At 51.9% G+C, this 20,116-nt stretch overlaps 1 protein-coding gene across 1 annotated transcript; it reads right to left on the reverse strand.

Annotated features, from left to right (window-relative positions):
- Positions 1-16,015: 16,015 nt before the first annotated feature.
- Positions 16,016-19,237, reverse strand: LOC142444403 (glutathione S-transferase P). Its single transcript, XM_075545271.1, has 7 exons — positions 19,165-19,237; positions 18,865-18,900; positions 18,483-18,589; positions 18,290-18,377; positions 17,883-17,986; positions 16,928-17,035; positions 16,016-16,481 (listed from the first exon to the last, which is right to left on the reverse strand). Coding segments are annotated over exons 1-7 (633 nt in total). The 5' UTR covers positions 19,166-19,237; the 3' UTR covers positions 16,016-16,292.
- Between the last annotated feature and the right edge of the window lie 879 nt (positions 19,238-20,116).

Consider the following 20,116-nt stretch of genomic DNA (forward strand, 5'->3'; position numbering starts at 1 on the left):
GGCGGTACCGAGCACCTGCTCCGACGCTGCCGTTTCGGAACTTCTAGGCGCTTCCCTTCAGGGCCCCAGCCTTTCAAATCCCTAGTGAATAAACCTCGCTTGTCGCCTCGAGCCGTGGCCTGTCGTCTCCACGCTCCACAGCCTCAACATTTCTGAGCACCTGCTGGGTGCACGCGGGCGCTTGAGGGTCAGAGGCCATGTCCCTGCTGCAATTGGTCTGACTCAGTGGTGGCATGCGGCTGGCTCCTGCGGGGTCCGCAGAAACGATCCCTAATTTTTGGTTGAGTCCGACAACCAGTTGTTAAAATGGCCCTCTTAATCGGGTTGTGGGCGGCTGGGATGTGGAAATCACACATTTACATTCCTGACTCATTTTTAGCATCCGTCTGCGCGACAGCGTACTATAAGCACCTGTAGAGATGTTCATTTGTCCATCGGTATAAAAAAATAAGACAGAACTATGCTTGTAGTACTTACTTATCCATTTCATAAACTCCATTATACTTTTGATGAAATACTACATCGTTATTCCCTTGTCTTTTTTAATTCGTTAGCTAAAAATATAACAGAAAGAGAAAAACTGCCAAGCAATCAGAGGGTGACATGCTGTCCTTCGTTTCAGCTTTGTGCTCTTGCCCCAAATTCCCATGAGACATGAAGAGCCAAGTATGCAATTTCGGAAAGTGTTCAAAGAGCTAAAAATATGGTTGTAAGTTTCACAGAAGCAGAGAGGGTTCTTCCAAAGATGAACATATTATCTTCAGAGAAGAGAAGTCGCCTAACAGATTCGAATCTATCAAACACAATGACTATTGTCTAATTTGCCTACCTCTACAGGAATGGGATCCTACTCCTACAGTGGAAAGATGGCGAAGCGTCCTTAAGATGGTTAATCACACAGCAGAGTATGACAGGTCAAAAGCAAAGAATATTGCAAGTGAGAACACCAATCAAGAAGCAATGTGGAAATACCTTAAGTAACAGTTTTATTAAGGTTTGTTTTTTTTTTTGGTCAGGTATTATTTAATATTTTTCATTAACATTTTAAAACCCTTTCTTATAACATAATCTAATTTTGAGTATCTCTTTTATTCTTATTTAAGTGTTAACTGTATGAAATAATAAACTATCTTTTGCCATATGGTTTTTTGTACTTAATATGATCATTAGTGCAGTGAACCGGTTGTTAAATTATTTGAATCCCACTGCTGGTCTGACCCAGTCAGAACTCTCGCAGCCTATTAGCTTCCCCCTGGCAGACTCTGGGAGGAACCTTGGTGGCATAGTGGTCATGCGGTGAGCTTTGATCCTCATGGTCGGCAGTTTGAAATCACCATCAGCTCCAAGGGAGAAAGATTGGGCTTTCTACTCCCATAAGCAGTCTCAGAATCCGACGGCGGTGGTCTCTATGACTCAGCAGCACTGAGTTTGTTTGAGATAGAGTCTGCACTCATCTTGGTTGGGAAGGACTTCTAGGGTGTGAGTCTAAGGAAAGACAAGGATGGAGTTGGTCAGCCTTGACACGTCCCTGTGGGCCCTCCCAACCATTCCTTCCTCAGCTCTTAGTCTGCTGGACATTCCTATCTGTTCAGAAATCCCAGAGCGCCCCCTACTGCCTGCCAAATCAGGCCCAGAACTAGATTTTTAAAAATTATTATTAATTATTTTATTGGGCAGGGCCTCTTACCAATCTTATAACAAACCATCATGCAATTATATTGATGCACATATGTTGCCATCAACATTTCCAAACCATTTTCTTTCTACTTGAGCCCTTGGTATCAACTCCTCTTTTTCTCCCCTCCCTCCCCCACCCTCACACCCTCATGAATCCTTGATCAATTATATATTATTGTTATTTTGTATCTTCACACACATTTCTGTTATTCATCCCCCTGGGGGGTGGGCTAGATATCCAACCTTTTGATCGCCACACACCCCTCCATCCCCCTACCTTCATGAGAGCGATACTCCCACTACGGATCCTGAGGGGGTTTGTCCGTCTCTGGCTTTGGTCTCTCCTGAAGACATGCCCAAAGAATGGGAGATGAAGTCTCACCCTCCTCACTTCTAAGGACCCCTCTGGCTGCACTGCCGACGAGGCAGATTCGTTGGCTATTCTGGGAGGGCAAAGCGGTTGAGATAGTTTATTATACCAGCCTGGCTGATGAACACAAGTGGGATTAATTGAAGGGCAGAGAGATAAATGGCTCGGTGAGCCTCACCTTTCTTGTCTCTCACTCTTTGATCATCGGACCAGTGTGCGGCTGCCTTGCTTGTTCTGTGCCTCAATTTACAGGCTACACTACCTGTGGGACGCCTAGCCTGTGGACTGTGTAGCTGTAAGTTGAGGTCCCTTTAAGGCCACACGACTGGAAGGTTTATCTCTTGAGCTGGGGACTGACAGTTAGTGACCTGGCTGACGGTTGGTGACCTGCCTTGCTGTTTGCTGCCTGTGCTGGGATAGCCTAGCTCTCTCTACAGAGGACGACCTGACGGCCCTCAAGACTTGAAGGACTGCTAGTGTCTCACAACTCTCTCATGGGAGTGAGTTGCACTGACCCATTTGTACTGCTTTATAATTTAACTGCTCATTTCTTGTATTATATATCTACCTGTTTATAATTTAACAGTTCATTTCTTGTGTTATATATATATAATTATCAGAAATCTGGTTTTATCTCTCTAGAGAACCCTATCTAACACACGGTACTTTCAATCGTCTTCAAAATCGCCAGTGCTCACATGCGTCCATCCTTCTTCAGCCTCCCCGATTCATGAATCTGTTTTCACACGCAGACAAGACTGTTGGAAATGCCTAGATTGGCTCAGTTACACCTTCGACCTCAAGGTGACCTCTGTGTCGCTTTAACACGTTAAAGAGGCTGTTGCCGCAGATTTGCCCAATGCAACATGTCTTTCATGAGACCCAAGTGGACCCAATTGGCCGCCGCTGTCCATAGTGAAGCCTGCTGGCGTGGCTCTGCAGGGCCTGGAACTTGTCGTCCCTGGAACATTGTCGTCTTCCGCTTCCTAGGACTCTTTCTGTTAAACCTTTCTCGTTGATGCGTGTCTCCCAGAAACAGCACGTAAGTGAATTTTGTCGCGTCTTGTTTTAATCCAACCAGAGTCCTCCTCTTTTAACTAGAGTTTGAGTACATTCCTTGTTCTTGCCTCTGGGTCTTAGGTGTGACTTGTGTCTGCTGTGTTTTATATTTAACATTCCTTCCTCCTTTCTCTCCCCTCTTTCTTTGTTGTCCTTCCTTTGTCGCATGGAATTCTCTTTGTTCTAGCCCTCCCTCCCCAGCTCTTGGCGTGGACATCGCCCGTTGGATTCCTGTCTCGGCCTCGATCCTCCACGTTTCCACCATATCACTAAGCTGCTCCTTGCAGCAAAAGCTAACGAACCACTCTGTTCGCCGTGGAATAGGAAAACAACAGGAACACCGAAAAACTGTGCTGGGCACCACGCAAAGTTCCTACTGCCGCTGCCTGCCCTGACCTCGTTCCTGACGCCACTGCTTCCTGCCCGTGGGGGGACCTTGCCCTCAGCTCCGGTGCACTCAGCCACCAGTCAGAGATCTGGCCGCAGCCCTGTGTGCTGCCTGACAGCATTCCTGCTTCCACCCCTCCCCCCAGGATTCCTTCCTTCAAAACCCCAACTAAACTCATCAACTCCAAGTAAGTTCCAACTTCCCCCCAACTGTGAGAGGACAGATTTCTGCTCAGTTACAGTGTCTGGTTGAGGCACTTCTGTTGCAGCAGCCTTGATTGCTAACACAGGCCGTGAATCCAGTGGCTGGCGTCTGTCCAAGTCAGAGACAGAGAAGATTTCCATGTGAAGAGGAAATGGAGGGGAGAGTGATTGGTGCCATAGCTGGGGACCTCCTGAGGGCACCCAAAGCTGGAGGGGCCAGGACGGAGTCTTCAGAGGACAGGAGGCCCTGCAGACAGACGCAGGGCCTCCAGAACTGTGGTCCTCGCCCATCCCGTTTCTAGTCACGGTTACAGCGACACGAACGCACGGGGAAAGGAACAGGAGTGGAGGCAGAGGTGTGCCAGCGCTGGCTGGCATGTGCAGCTTCGCTCGCTCCCCGACAGCAGACCCGCAGCCACACAGAGAGAGACCCAGCAGCCCTTCCTGCTGGTCCTTGGTCTGATCTCAAGCTTTCCTTGGAGCCCCACCCACTCCTCCTGGTCCCTCTTCTCCCAGCACAGCCCTTGACGGCTATGCCGGTCGACAGACACCAGGAAGAGTTTACACCAGCGGATCTCAACCTGTGGGTCGCAACCCCTTGGGGGGTCAGACGACCCTTTCACGGGGGTCGCCCCATTCATCACAGTAGCCAAATGACAGTGATGAAGTAGCAAGGACAGTAATGTGATGGTGGGGATCACCACCACCTGAGGAACCGTATGAAAGGGTCGTGGTCACAGGAAGGTGGAGAACCACTGGTTTACACACTATTTCAGCGAATTCCAAGCCGTTAGGAACCTGAGACTCATCTTCCCCACCCCTGCAGAGTTCTGTTTTCAGAAAAGCTCACTCCCGTTCTGTAAGTGAGCAAAAAGCAAGCTCGGTTGAACTTTTCTTGTTAGAAACGGGTTGAGTTGTAGATTCTCTGTTCTATTGTCTTTCCCCAGGGCCAGGCCGCACCTTTCAAAGACAATTTCTTCCCAATGGGCAAGACCCAGAGCCGTAGGTCATGACACGTCGCTGAGATTTATGGTTTCCTTCCCCCATCATCCAAGGAGCCCTGGTGGTGTAGTGGTTACAAGTTGGGCTGCGAGCCACATGGTTGGCAGTTCAAAACCACCAGCAGCTCCTCGAGAGAAAGACAGAGCTTTCTACTCCGGTAAACAGAAGCATAGTCTTGGAACCCCAGCGGGGGTCAGTATGAGTCAGCATAGACTCAGTGGCAGCAAGTTCTTGGTTGGTCCTCCATCATTCAGCCTCCGTTCCCCTGATTCCAGTCAGCCGCTCACCTCTTCAGGGGTCTCCACTAGATGGGCTGACTTAATGTAAAGCTGTCCCATGTCTCGGTGCCAATTTCAATCCAAACCCAGAGGGTTGGCTCTAGGGTAGGGCTTCCTCTCTTGTTGTCATGGGGAAGGTTCTTGTCTCCTTCTCTCAAAGTCTGCGGGTCCCTCGTTCTTTGGAGAGCTTCCTGAACTTTGGCATCAATCTTCCCTGTGTCTAGGAGGCCCTCGGCACAGTGACCCTAGGTGCCCTGCTCCCAGCCCGTCTTCCTTCCTTCCGTCAATCAGTTCCCTCCTTTTCTAGTTCTTCTCTCTCTCCGTTTATCCCTTCATTGACCTCGGCAAGCCGATTCCAAAGTGTGTTTCGACGAACAAGGGACCTGTTCTGCGCATCTTCGTAGAACTAAAATAGCACAGGATGTGGTCCCTCGTGTCTGGCTTCTGTCGGGACGTGTAGCGTTCTCCAGGGTCATCCATGTCGTGGCATGAATCAAGACTTGCAGCCGAATCTTTCTCTGTTCTCTTCCTGCTCGTCCGTGTGTGTGTGTGCCTCCGTGTCCTCTCTGCCTTTTGATAACTCAGAGCCGGTTACGTATAGAACTCACTGGCTCAGATGTGATCTAATTTGCTTAATGAAGAGCAGGATTCCAAACTCACCGCGTGTGCACACGCGTGCACAATTCAATTCATAATGCATGAGGAACTGCATGACCTTTCCTACCAGCCTAAGAATCCCACAGGGCCATTACTACTTGGCTCTACCCTTTGGGCAGCCACTAGGGCCTACCTGGGCTCAATGAGAGAGCACACGGGTGCCACTTCTTGTTGGGAGGGACATCAGATTATTTGTCATTGTGAGGTGCAACAGAGTCAGTTACGCACAACAGAATGAAACACTGCCCAGTCCGGCAGCACCCTCACCATTGGCCCTCTGCCTGAGCCCGGTGGTGCAGACTCTATGCCAGTCCATCTCATTGAGGGCCTCTCTCTCCTTTGCTGCCCCCTTTAGCAAGCCTGATGGCCTTCTCACTGGTCTCCTGACCGTGTGCCCAAAGTATGTAAGAGGAAGTCTCACCATCCTTGCCGCTAAGGAGCTCTCTGGTCATGCTTCTTCCCACACGGTTTGGGTTGTCCTTCTGGCCGTCCACGGGTCTTTCAATCGTCTCCTCCAGCACCACAACTCAAAAGCATCGATTCTTCTTCCGTCTTCCTTATTCGGGGTCCACTTTTCCCATGCATGGAAGGCAATGGAAAATGCCATGGCTTGGGTCAATTCCACAGTCAGCTTCTTTTTAAAAAGCATTATGAACCAGAAGAGACTTCTTCCATTGGGTACAAGTCATTGTACTACCACCATTGGTGCTGAAATTACTAACCGCGAGAGGAGTGTGTTAGTCTGGGGAGACCAGAGAAACAAATCCATGGCCACACATCTGTGTATAAGAAAGAGTTTTATATACAAGAGGAATTGAACATTGAGAAAACATCCCAGCCCAGTCCAGATCTTGAGTCTACAAGTCCGATATTAGCCCATCCGTCCGATACCAGTCTAGAAAGTCCTCTGCAGACTCATGAAACACATGCAATGAAGCCAAATGCAGGATGATCACTAGCCAGTGGGTAGAAAGTCTTTGGATCCAGTGGTGTTGTAAGCATCTCAGTGCTGGCAGGGGTCTCTCTGTGGCTTCTCCAGCTTCTGAGGTCTGGTTGTGTCCATGTGGCTTGTCTTCTGCAATGTCTCCCAGGAAGTGGCTGAGAGAGAGTGAGGAGTGTCTTCCGCCTCCAAAGAGGAAGTACCAGATTTCCCTGAAAAAGGCCATGCCCACACAGAAGTCTCATTGACCATCTCCAGATTGACAGCCTAGACTCCACCCTACACTCTCAATCCTTAAATTGACACCAGACTAGGCAACTAACACAATGAGTATAACAGAATTTGTTCCAAATCCTGCATCCATTCTGTGTTGTAGAAAAACAAATTAATAATGGGGCAGAAAATGAAATCATTTGGGCATCGGAAATGATCGCTTCTTCAGACCCCACAATAATAGAAACACACTTCCTGCTTTGTGGAATATTTTTTCTCTTCTGACTTAAATGATTGAATTGAAAGAGGGACACATGATTGTCAACATTAGAGTAGAACATTTGAAATTTTGTGTCAAAAATTTCTAGGTTGTAAAAAACCAAGGTTCTAAAAAAAAAAACAAGGTTCTGTAGTCAGAATATATTTTCTGGGGTGAAAAGCTAATGGAAAAATAACTTCTGTATTCTCCATCAGTCAGCCCTGTATGTTGTTTTATTTACAAACAGCTAAGTCCTAAGTCATTTAGCTCTCAAATTAATATTAATTGATACAATTCCAACATCATGGATAAACATACAAACAGTTCAACACATAAGGATTGTAAATAATTGTACTTAAACCAACGGCGTGGTTTTGGCTTAACTCATGAACCACAAACTAAAAGAGGAACATCAGTATTGGAAAGTGAGATAGTTAAAGTTTATTGTGCAACCTGACTGATAAACACATGTGGGGTTAATTGAAGGGTGGAGAGATAAATGACTCAGTGACCCTCGCCTTTCCACTCCTGGGGTATCGTGCTTTCTGATGATTGGACCAGGGTGCAGCTGCCTGAGCCAGTTCCCTACTTCAGCTGGCAAGGCTCACTTCCTGCAAGACATCCCTGAGGAGAAGCCACATGGACCTACCTCAATGCAGCCCTGGGTGCTGGAGCAGCCCTGTGGAGACCCCTGCCAGTGCTGAGATGCTTACACGTTCACTGACTCGGCTTTCCTCCTGCAGTCGGCATCATTGCGTCTGCTTTGTGAGATAGAGGAGGACTTTGTGAATTGGTGTTGGACATATGGGTTCATGGGTTAATGTTGGACTTGTGGGCTTGGGCAGCACTGGGTTGGGATGTTTTGTTGATGGGCACTTAACCTTTATATACAACTGTTTCTTATACATGAGTTTCTGTGGATTTGTTTCTCTAAAGGACCCAGACTCACACAGAAATTGCTGAATGTGGACTATGGTCTTGAGGAACTAATGAAGTGATTGGCTCCCCACACAAATCTACAGGATTTGCTTTAACATGTTGTTCGTCTTAATCCCTTTCAAGCAGATCGCATCTTCAAGAAGGAGGACACGAGAAAGAGGGGCCCATCGTACGCCACCGAAACAATGTGCGCAGAAGCCACAGACTTAGTAAGAAAAGTTGATCCACTCTTCTCGGTGAACTAAGTCTAGCTCGGTATTTCAGTTTGTCTCTAAATCCCACGCCTGCTACTTCTCACTCAGATCAGCTAAGTTTACACAGACACTGTCACCAACAGATGAAAACCCGCCGAGTGCTTTATCACATTCCCTAGCTCATAAAACCGCATGGGTCACATCAACTCACTGTTCGTGCAGCGTCTGAAAGTGGATTTTTCTGAGCGGCCAGCCCCGTGACGCTGCTGCCAGCACGCGAGGGCTGTCCAGGCACGCGACAGGAGGTTGTGCAGCATCACGAGTTTGCCTCCTCCAGACCGGGTGCTGTGCGCTCACTCAGGCCCGCAGTAGGCAGTGCGGTGCCTTGCTGTCCAAAGCAGCTGATTTCCCGTCCTCCCCCCCGCCCCCAACGGTTCAATGACTCTACACATGCTTCTCTTGGCCAATCCCCAGCAGGCAGCTCCAGGCAAGGGGCAAGGATGAAGGCGTCTTTCTAATACACGGCGGGGACATGCACGCTGTACCGACAGGCACAATCCTGGAGCTGTTCATTCAGGCATCATAGATGCCTACCACAATAGATCACACACACACACACACACACACACCAAAAGACAGACTGAAAGCGCCACCAACAAAGGGCAAACACGCGAGTTTGCCTTCCCGTGGGTTCGCGTGTGTTGCGCGTTTTCAGGAAAAGGGCTCAAGCTCTCTGAGATTCCAAAGGGAATTGAAAGACTTGCACGGCTGGCTAGCAGGTGTTCACAGGGCATCCTTTAAGACAGGGGTGTCAAACTGGCAGCCTGCGGACCACATGCGGCCCCCGAGGTAATTTTTTTTGAACTGCGATGCTCTGAAATAAAATGAAAATAGAAAAATTTGTTATGAAGGAAATAGTGCTTAGGGGAGATTGAGGCAATACCGTACACACAATTCCCTTGTTAACCTTTTAACTACTAAAGAGGAGGATACACATGGCCCAGGGCCTTTCCTGGGGGCCTGTGGACATGCACAAACGCGCAGACTCAGTTCCGGGATGTGTGGAGGCAATGTGTCTGCCACTCTCACTGTCACATCATGTAAACAGATCCCAATAACGACAAGGTTAAACAGAGCACTCTGGGTGGCGTTGTTACAAATCATCCCTAGCGGCAGCGCTAGTTGACATTTTTAGAGGAAAACCGTTACTATTGTGCATCACGTTTGTCAGCTGTCCAACATTTTGTGTTTTTTTATTAGCTACTTTTTTTGTTGTTTTTGCTTTAATACTTTCAGATTTTAAAAAATCATTTTATTGGGAGCTCATACAATTCTTATCACAATCCATACATCCATCCATTGTGTCAAGCACACTTGTACTATTAGTTACTTTGTTACATTTTCCGGTCACAACATAAGAGGTAAGTGAAAACCAACAGGAGGAAAGTGCTGGCAAGGTAAAAAAAAAAAAGAATAATTTTAGTTTTATAACTACATTAAATAAATGTTTAAATAAAAGCAACTATATACTGTTTTAATTATCCTATCCATATTCTTGAATCCTCACTTCAAAATATAAATTTAACAAAATGTGTAAATGTGATGTGGCCCGCGTGAATCTTGCCTGTTGCCCCACACGGCCCGCATTTTAATTGAGTTCGACACCCCTCCCCACCCCCACTCCCCCCCAACCCCCCACCCGGCTTTAAGAGAAGAGTTTTGCAAACAGGGTACAACAAATACTGGCCAATCCTGCTTGCTAAGCAGCTCCCCATCGTAGAGTCTTGGACTGAAACAGGAGGGAGATGGAGCAAACTAGAAGCTTCACCGAGGGCCAGGGATGGGCTTCCTGTCACCACAAAGGTCCCCACCCCGTCATGGGCACACTTGAATCTTGCACGGAGAGAAGGGTGAAGGAGGGGATGAGGTGCTTTCAAACAGATTTCCCTTCGTGAACAATGGGGCGGGGCGCCTGATGGGGAATGCATGAAGCTGTCCAGGAATTTGGAGCTGGCTTCTCCTCCAAACTGGGGACTTCAAGCCAGACCTTCACAGAGGTTCTTAGATGAGAAACCAAGTTTCCAGATTCAGGAGGGGGTTAAAAAAAGAAGAAGAAGCTGGCAGGCAATGATTGCAAACTGTACAAAAGAGGGGACGTTTTTATTTCAGAAGAGATGAAGAAACTCCTCCGTGTGTGGTCATGGTTCAAAAGAGAGCAGATTCTTGCTCCTTATCATGTAGGGAAGTTCCTTCGACAGATCAAACCATTGGGGGACTTGTAAGAGTAAAGACTAGGGGGAAATAGAACACGTTAGAGATGAAAGAGGGTGTCGTACATGCTCTGGACATGTTGTCAGCAGGACCTGGCAGTGTCTCCCTCTGTTGTGTTTAGCATCACTGTGGGTCGGAATCAGCGCCATGGTGGCATCTCTCCCACAAAGAGAGAGAAGAAAGACCTATCTAAAGAGAAAATCCAGTCATTTGTTGTCATGCTTGTTTCCTGAACGTGACTTTTCTTCCCTCTCATGATATTTTTTCACTTGTGTGAGTCTCGGTGGACTAGAGAAACAAATTCATAGACACTCTTATGTGCATAAGAAAGCAATTGAACATTGAGAAAACATCCCAGCCCAGTCCAGATCAAGCACATAAATCTGATATTAACCCATATGTCCGATAACAATCTATAAAGTCCTCTTCAGACTCGCAAAACACGTGCAATGATGCCCGAAAGCAGGACGATCACAGGCCAGTGGGTGAAAAGTCTTGCGGATACAGTGGCGGTAGAGAAACCTCAGGTGAAAAGTCTTGCGGATACAGTGGCGGTAGAGAAACCTCAGGTGAAAAGTCTTGCGGATACAGTGGCGGTAGAGAAACCTCAGGTGAAAAGTCTTGCGGATACAGTGGCGGTAGAGAAACCTCAGGTGAAAAGTCTTGCGGATACAGTGGCGGTAGAGAAACCTCAGAGCTGGCCGGGGTCTCTTCATGGTTCCTTCAGCTCCAGGGCTCTGACTGTCATCAGCCTGTCTCCATGTGTTTTCTCCACAGGGATGCCTCATGGGGAGTCAGCTGCAACGTCTCCCATGGTGTGAGGAGAGAGAGAGAGAGATTCCCATTTCCAAGGAGGAAAACTAGGAGTTCTCAGAATCCTTAGGAGAAGGCCACGCCCACACAGAGGCCTCATTGGCTATCTCCCGATTGACAGGCTAGACTCCACCCCTACACTCGGAATCTGTAGGGAGCTGCGTGTCTCCCCACCTGGATTTTAGTCATCAATCTACTCTCGCCATACAAACTGCCCAGAGGTTTTTTTGCCCTTTGTTCCTTTCCCGCCAGAAGGTGGCTGCCCTGACCCTTGCTAGGATTGGTGATCTTTCACTAGCAGCTGCTATACTCATTGGTCAATACATGTCTGATGGCATCTCCCCCCAGGCTCACCAGGAATGCTTCATTAGCATACTTACCTGTTTGATCAGTTGCCCGCCATTCCTTCCTTGTTTGGAGATGCACGACTATTGGCTACCTCAGCTGTACCCTATTTTACATGTGATGTAATGGTGCCTGCCCTTCGCTGGCTATTTAAACCTCTGCTCTCAACTCAATAAAACGAGGCTTGATCAGATTCCTGTCTTGCCTCCATTTCTCGCGCCCTTGCCCATCTTCATTCCCAGTCCCTCTTTCAGGTGTCCACGTTGTTGATGTCCTGCGGGACAGGACAGGAATCCTCAAACTGACACCAGATGATGTAACGACCACAGTAATGACAGCATTTGTTATGAAACAAGCATCCAAAATGAAGCCCGGAAAAGGGAAAAATGAAAAAAAGTGAAGCCTGAGTCTTTTCAAGGCACACTGGTGCCAGTCCATTTTCTACATTGACTGTGACACCCTGCATCCCAGACGCTCGGACAGTCACACCATCCCGCGTGAGCTCCAGGGTAGTAGGAGTGGAGGGGTGCAGTCCAGCCTGTCCATCAGGTCACAGCCTGATGATGCCTCCTGGTGAGCGTGGCCTTCTCCTGAGGATTCTGGGAACTTCCTCGCTTTCTCCCTGAAGGTGGGCCACATTCTCTCTCTCCGCTTCATCTTCCTGTTGACAAGCCGCATGGAGCCACGCTGATGGCACCCAGAGCCCTGGATGCGTCCACCGCCACTGGATCCACAGGACTTTCCACGCACCGGCCTGTGATCTTCCTGCATTCGGCATCTTTGCATGTGCTGCGTGAGTCTGAAGAGGAATTTATGGACTAGTGTATGACATGCGGGCTAATATCAGACTTATGGACTTGATCTGGGCTGGGCTGGGCTGTTTTCTCAATATACAATTGCTCTTGGAGATCAAGCGCTCTCTTACACACATTTGAGTGTCTCTGGATTTGTTTCTCTAGTCAATGTTGTAGAAAATGTGGGAGATTCTTTGTGTGTGTGTGTGTGTGTGTGTGTGTGTGTGTGTGTGTGTGTGTGTGAAATTCTTTTGCAGAAAAATCGGCAGACAGTAAACACCTCAGGACCCGCCATCATCATCCAGGTCAGCCTGTCCTCTGCAGATGCTCTCAAACACAAGCTGCGTCTCGGACAGCTGCACAGGGAGTTTCAGATATGTTTTGGGGAATTATCTTTTAATTCCACTTTTTGGTAAATGCTTCTAAATTTCTTCACAGGCACATGACTCACATCCCCCATTCGCACGGGCGAGCAGTCAAAGAAGCTGTTAGAACCCATAGCAACCCTAGAATTGCAGAGCCAAACAAACACTGCCTGGTCCTGCGCCAGCATCACACACGCTGTTAGGCGTGGCAGCCATTGTGCCAATCCAGCTCCTTGAGCCTCTCCCTCCCTGTCAAAGACCCTGTACTTTACCCAGCCTGAGGTCCGTTTCCGGGACTAGTCCGAAAGGCGTGAGGCGACGCCTCACCCTCCTTGCCTCTAAGCAGCACGAGGCAGTTCTCCTCACCACACCGATGTGTTGCTTCTTGACAGGCCACACACGGCGCTCTCAACAGTCTTACCAGCACCACCCGTCCAAGCCACCCATTCCTCTGCACCCGTTCCTCATTCAACGTCCAGGCTTCTGAAGCGATGGGAACATGCCAAGGCTTGCGTCGGGGGGCACCCGAGTCCTCAGCGCGGCCACCTGTGCAGTAAATTCACCCGATGCAGTGCATCCTTTGGTCTCTTGACTGCTGCTCCCGTGAGCCTTGATTGTGGATCTCAGCAAGGTGCCATACCTCCCTGACCACTTCTGTCCTCATTGACCGTGCTGCTATCTGTTGAGTTTCGGTCCACAGTGAAGGCTGCAGAGCAGAGGGTACCACGGAGTTTAAAGCCTCAGCTCTCAAAAGCCCGTCTCATCAGGGACCCACCCAGGGGCTCCTTCCCCCGATAGGGGGTAGCTTGGGGCTCTGCTCCTGGCTATGAGAGCCCATGGGAAGCCAAGCTCCTGGTTTGCAGTCCTTGGAGGCCTGGTCACCAGCATCGCCCTGAAGTCCAACATGTGGCAGGTTGGGACTTGGCTGCAGCCTGAGTCACAGGCTCCTATGGTTTCTGACCCAGGAATTTGCTTGGACAGGCCCCCAGAGACAGGAGCCGGAGGCAGCTCTGTCCACCGCACTTTGCACCTGGATTTCTGATGGAAGCCCAGACTGCTGTCGCCCCGGTGCCCATGATCACATGTCCATTCCCTGGGGATCCCAGGACCAAATCAGGGCCAGGAATCGTTCCTGGAAGGACACATGGGCTCCTGACTTTGAGACGCCCTTCCATCCCAGTTTCTGACTGCCCAGGAAAAGGCAACCTGGCACTGAGGGGGTCTGTGTCTCCTCCACCTGAGATCCCCTTGAGTCCCCCGGAGGTCCTTGATTTATCACCTTGTTGAGGATGGGTTTTTTTTTTTTTTTTCTGAGGATGGGTTTTCCATTGAGGCCACTTCCATAGGTTCCAGGAGCCCTGGGGATGTAGTGGTTACACGTTGGGCTGCTAACTCCGAGGTCAGCAGTTTAAAACCACCAGCCAGCTCCTTGGGAAAAAGATGAGGCTTTCAACCCCTGTAAAGCAGTAGTCTTGGAAAACCCCCGGGACCATTCCAGGGTCACTAGGAGTCAGAGTTGACTCCATGCAGTGAGAGTGTTTTTGTTTTATTTTGCCATAGTTCTTGGAAGTGGACTTTTTGGGGGAGGCAGGATGTGGGCACCATTCACATCAGTCATCTCCCTAGAATCCAAGCTTCCCATCTGGCTCTGCTGGTCTGCCAAGGGGACAAGAATGTGTCATCGCTTGCCTCTACCCTGAGCAATACTTAAAAAAAAACCTAAATTCACTGCCATCGAGTCAATGCTGCCCCAGAGCAGCCTTGTAGGACAGGGTAGTGCTGCCCTGTGAGTTGAGATTATAACTCTTTACAGGAGTAGAAAGTCTCCTTTTTTTCTGGAGGAGCTGCTGGTGGTTTTGAACTACTGACCTTGTAGTTAGCAGCCCAATGCATGACCCACTATGCCACCTGAGCCCCTTGAGCAGTTTTAGGCTCTTGTAAAGGAGGCCAAGTTCACAATCGCCCCATCGCTCTGTGCTCCAGAAGAGAGCCTTGTTCCTGTTGACCACAGGGCAATACATTGTGCTCCGGGGTGTGTGTGTGTGTGTGTGTGTGTGTGTGTGTGTGTGTGTGTGCACGCACACACACACATAGCTGATGAGTTCCTGTCCTTGTTAAGTGCCTTCTGGACCGTTCCCCCTCCTAGTGACCCCGGGTCCAACAAACGGACCATGGCTCGGTCCTGCCCCATCCTCATGTTCTTGTGCTGGGGCCCAGTGGTGCAGCGTTGTGTCCGTCCACCTGGTCCAGGGCCTCCAATGGGTGCTTCGTCCTTCCTCGACCGTGATGGCGGACATGGTCATTTCCTCAGCTCCCACTTGAGCAAGTCACTTAAACTTTCTGTGGCAGTGTTCTCATCCCTCACTAGGATGAGAGCACCTGCCACCAGGCTGCCCAGGCCCACTGCCAGTGGGTCTACAGCAGAGAGCAGAACGGCTCCATCGGGTTTCCAGACTGCACAGAAAGGAAGGCAACAGGCTTAAAGCATTCGGCTTGTCCAAAGCACACTCCAAAGATGGAAGTTGTCCGGGAGTTCTTGCTTGGATCCGCAATCAATACATGGAGCAGCAGCAGTCAAGAGGTCGTGACGATTTGCATTAGGCAAATCTGCAGCACGAAGCCTCTTGCAGAGTGTTGGGGACCAGGAGCAGTCGCTCTGCAGCCTAAGATGACCCTGATCCAAGCCATGGTACTTCCATCGCCTCATAGGCATGTGGGAGCTTGGATAAGGGCCTTCCCCAACTCTAAGGGTTCTACCAGCAGGGTGCACCCTCTGGCCCCCAACCACCCCCATCCCATCCACCCCTTAGCAATCTGGGTTGTGGGGGTGGGGTCGGCAGGAGCCCAATCTGAGGGCTTAGACTGATGCCTTAAGCCCATTAGTCAGCAGGAATTGAGGTGAGCCATGTCCTGCATCAAGTGTCTCTGTCCACACCCTACTGGACAGCTCAAAGGGGCTCCCCGCACCAGCCCCCGCCCCACCACTGCCCTGGAGCAGGTCCTCTGACAGGCAGTCCCAGGACAGAAAGCGTGTTCCCAGAGTCCTCCAGGTGTGGGCCACGTGGGACCTTTCTTTCTCTCTTTTCTCGTCTTAATCCTCTTCCTGTTTTTGAACACAGCCTGGACACGTTTCCAGAAAGCCGCTCTACCTGTTCAGGCCCCCCCACCCGCCCCCCGTCCAGTTCCTCATTCCTGCCAGACAGCAGGAGGTCCCAGAGCCCCAACCACAAACAAGGCTCACAGCCAACTTCTCAGACAACTTTTATTGCTCCAGGAAAGGGAGGAGAAGGAGCCTGGGGACACCGCAGGTTACACACTCAGGTGCTGACCTGAAAACTCAGCGGTTCGAACCCACCAGCTCCCCAAAGGGAGAAAGATGAGGCAGTCGGTTTCCGTAAAAACAGACAGCCTCCGAAACCCAGCGGGGGTCACTTTGAATGGGAAGTGTCTCGACAGCAGTGGTTGGTAGTGGGTCAGGAAAAGTAGGCAGGCGGCCCCCACACCCACCCAAGGCTCCCACGGCCCTCACTGTTTCCCATTGCCATTGATGGGAAGGTTGACGTGCTCGGGAGAGGCCAGGAAGGCCTTGAGCTTGGGCCGGGCACTGAGCCGTGCCACGTAGGCCGAGAGCAGAGGGAAGGCATCCAGGCAGCTGGGAGCCAGCACCTGGTGGACCAGCAGCAGGTCCAGCAGGTTGTAGTCGGCAAAGGAGATCTGTGGGCAGAGGAGTGAGGAGCAGTTGGCACAAAGGCCAGGGGCTTCAGTGGGCAGAGGGGTCAGGGGATTCAGTGGGCAGAGGGGCCAGGGGCTTCAGTGGGCAGAGGGACCAGGGGATTCAGTGGACAGAGGGGCCAGGGGCTTCAGTGGGAAGAGGGACCAGGGGCTTCAGTGGGCAGAGGGACCAGGGGACTTCAGTGGGAAGAGGGACCAGGGGACTTCAGTGGGCAGAGGGACCAGGGGACTTCAGTGGGAAGAGGGAAGAGGAGCTGGATTCAGTGGGCAGAGGGTCCAGAGGGCATCAATGGGCAGAGGGGCCAGGGGCTTCAGCAGTGGAACTGACTGCCTGGGTTGGCATCCACCTTAACTGGCTCCCAAGGCCACCACACCTGTTCTCCCTCTGAGACAGTGACCCAGAGAGGTGAGGCAGGGCCTGTGCTCACCTGGTCACCCACGATAAAGGCTTGGCCCCCTTTGTTCTGGGACAGCAGGGTCTCAAAGGGCTTCAGGTGCCCAGGCAGCGCCTTCAGGTAATCTTCCTTGCCAGCCTCCTGCCCCAAAAATGCTACATGGACCATCGACCTTGGGTGGCTGTCACCCCAGCTAGGCTCAGCCCTCAGCTGTCCCTCTGTCTGCTCCGAGTCAGGTTCATGCCCACACACCCAGCCTTGCCTATGGCAGCTAACTCCTCCACCCAGGTCTGCCTTCCCAGATGAGCTGGCCCTCAAGGACCCTTCCACACCCACGTCTCATCTGAGCCATGCCCTGCTTACCCTCCCCATGGCCACACTGCCCATGAGAGGGCACAGGGTCACAACCATGCCACCCACATTCCCACCCTCACAGGTATGTATACACATGCTCACACATTCAAACACATGTGTGCATGTGCAAGAACACACTGGTTACATCCATGCACAGTCAAGCATGCATGCAGGCATGCTCCAAGGCATCTGACCACTTGTGTGCCTGGTTAAACACAAATGTGCAGTACTTGAAAATACATGCACATATCTGTGCATACACTCGTGTGCTCGTGACATTCGTTCACGCATATCACACACGCGCATACTCTCGAACATGCGCATACATGCTCACATACACATGCTTGTGCATACACATGCAAGCACACATACACCACACACGCCTGGTCTCCGCTACCCTGTCCCAGGTGCCCAAAGGTGAGAGTACCTCTGTAAGGGCCTGTTCTCCCTCCCAGAATGGCTAAGAGTCGTCTGCTCCTCTTCCAGGAACACCCCCACCTCCCTCACTACTGTCGAGGCTGCCTGTCCTTGGCCTGCTCTGCCACTGCCAACAACGTGTCTGTGGCTGGACCCCAGGCAGTGCCCAGGCCTCAGGACCCTTGCTCACTTCTCACAGTGCATGCTGGGGACTCACGTAGTTGGTATAGATGAGGGAGCCGTATTTACAGCGCAGGTCCTCCACGCCGTCATTCACCATGTCCACCAGCGCCGCCTCCCGAGGGTCCTTCCCATAGAGGCCTGGGGGCGGGAGCAGGTGGCATGACTGGGCACTTGACCAACCCGTGACCAGCCCCCTGATAAGCACGTGGTTTGTTGGTGGTGAGCGGATGTAGGGGAGGGGATCCTGGGCTCAGTGGGGGGCAGCCTGGGGGACTGCAGGCTTGACCTTGGGCCCCTTCTACACTCTTGGTACGCTTTGAATCCTCACGGCTCTCCAGGCCACAGGAACATCGGACAGCTTGACCCAGGAGGCCAGCGGAAAGAGGGGCTCGGGACCACTTGCTGCCACACCCCAGCCCAGTCCAGGCCTCCAGGACTCACCCAGGGAGCGGCCCAGGTGCCGCAGGATGGCGTTGGACTGGTACAGGCTGAGGTCCCCGTCCTGGAACTTGGGGAGCTGCCCGTAGAGCTGGATGCGGGGTGAGGGGGACAGCAATGGCTCCGTGAGAGGGCCTGAGCGGGATCCCCTGGGGGCCCAGTCCTGCCCACCGCTCCCTCTCAGTCAGACACATACACAAGAGGCCTTGAGCTGTCCCTGCATCCAAGTCTCCTTGGTCACCACCTCCTCCTTCCAGCTCTGGCCCTGGTCAGCCAGCAGCATGCGCATGGCCTCGCAGCGCCCTGGGGACGGGGGTGGGAGGGACACGGGGGTGTGGGGGCAGCACATCTCACAGCCCACGGGGAAGGGGCAGGAACTGGGTCCTGAGGGGGCCTCTAGGCAGCGCTAGAGAAAGAGGCTAAGAGCCATGTGGGGGAGGGGAAAATGGGCCTGGATCCCCCAGGAGGTTAAGGTCCCTGAGATGAAGCCCCAGGACTTGCCATGCTGCCCGCCACCCCTGCCATGCTGCCCCCGCTTAGCTCCCGCCATGCTGCCTCCTCCCCCCCCAGCCCCCTACCTCGAACGGGAAAGTAGACGATGGTGTAGGGTGGCACTACAGGGGACAAAGAGAAGTTCATCAGCGCCAGGGAGGAAGGTATTGGGGCGTGCGTGCAACGCCTGCCCTCGCTGGGGCCTCAGCTCTCAGGGCCGCTGCAAAACTGGTCTCGGTGCCACTGCGCCTGGGAAGTCTCCGGACCTCCCGGGAGCCTGCCTGCACGCTGGGAGCGCCGGCCCCCAGGGACTGCTGCCCGTGTTGGGGTGCCCCGTCCCCCCTCCCGCCCGCCCCGGGGCCCAGGCGCCGCGCGGATCCACTCACTGCTGGCGGTGCAGGCGGCGACGGAGCTCGGGCTCAGGCCTGGGGGCCCCCGCGCTTTATAAGGGTCGCTCCGCCCCGGACCCGCCCAGCAGCTGAGTCATCGCGCTAGCGCGGCGCGACCTCCGGCCTCCCCGAGGGCCTGCACCCCGCCCGTGGAGGGCGCCCGGGGACCGCCCCGCGGCCCCCCCAATCCGCTCCGAAAGGCCAGGGCGGCCCGCACAGGGCGACACAGACCCCTGCGTCCTGTTGCGCAGGCCGTGCCCGACCTTTCTCCCGCGGACACACCCGGGTGCCAGGCTCCTGCAAAATCTAGAAGTTCCGGGCTTGTTTTTCGTGACTGCCAGTCATTTGGATGTCACCTGCGGGTTCACGTCAGGCCATTTGTCTCGAAAGGGTGTCCCTCCCTCCACTGAAGCTTATTCCAACGTGAATCCTGGGCTCCCCCACCCCCACCCAAGGGAAAACCAGCCTGCATCAACTGGAGGGGGGACAAGATGGTTTTAGGAGTTCCTCTGGAGGAGCTAGCTGGAGGCGCCCGCCTCTGGATTTTAAAAGGCACCATTTAGAGGGATGGTGTGCTAGTCTGGGTTGACTAGAGAAACAAATCCATGGACACTCAGATGTGTGTAAGAGAACTTTATATAAAAGAGCAATTGTACATTGAGAAAACACCCCAGCCGAGTCCAGATCAAGTCCATAAGTCCAATATTACCCATATGTCGAGCCTAGTCCATGAATTCCTCTTTCGACTCGCAGCCATGCAATGATGAGGAATGCAGGAAGACCACAGGCCAGTGGGTGGAAGTCCAGTGGTGGTGGAAGCATCTCAGCGCTGGTGAGGCTTCTCCAGCTCCAGGGCTCTGGCTGCATCAGTGTAGCTCCATGTGGCTTCTCAACAGAAATGTCAAGCAGAGTGTGTGTGTCCCGCCTCCAGTGAGCTATTTATCTCCAT

This window comes from Tenrec ecaudatus, chromosome 4 (assembly GCF_050624435.1).
Source record: "Tenrec ecaudatus isolate mTenEca1 chromosome 4, mTenEca1.hap1, whole genome shotgun sequence".
In the NCBI taxonomy this organism is placed as follows: Eukaryota; Metazoa; Chordata; class Mammalia; order Afrosoricida; family Tenrecidae; genus Tenrec; species Tenrec ecaudatus.

Coding starts and splice junctions, on each gene's coding strand:
- LOC142444403 (XM_075545271.1), bottom strand. Junction 18,378..18,482: donor GACAGCTCAAGGCCTCTTGT/GTATGTGTCTGA, acceptor CCCCGCATCCAG/CTCTACGGGCAGCTCCCCAA. Junction 17,036..17,882: donor CCCTCATCTATACCAACTAC/GTGAGTCCCCAG, acceptor TTTTTGGGGCAG/GAGGCTGGCAAGGAAGATTA.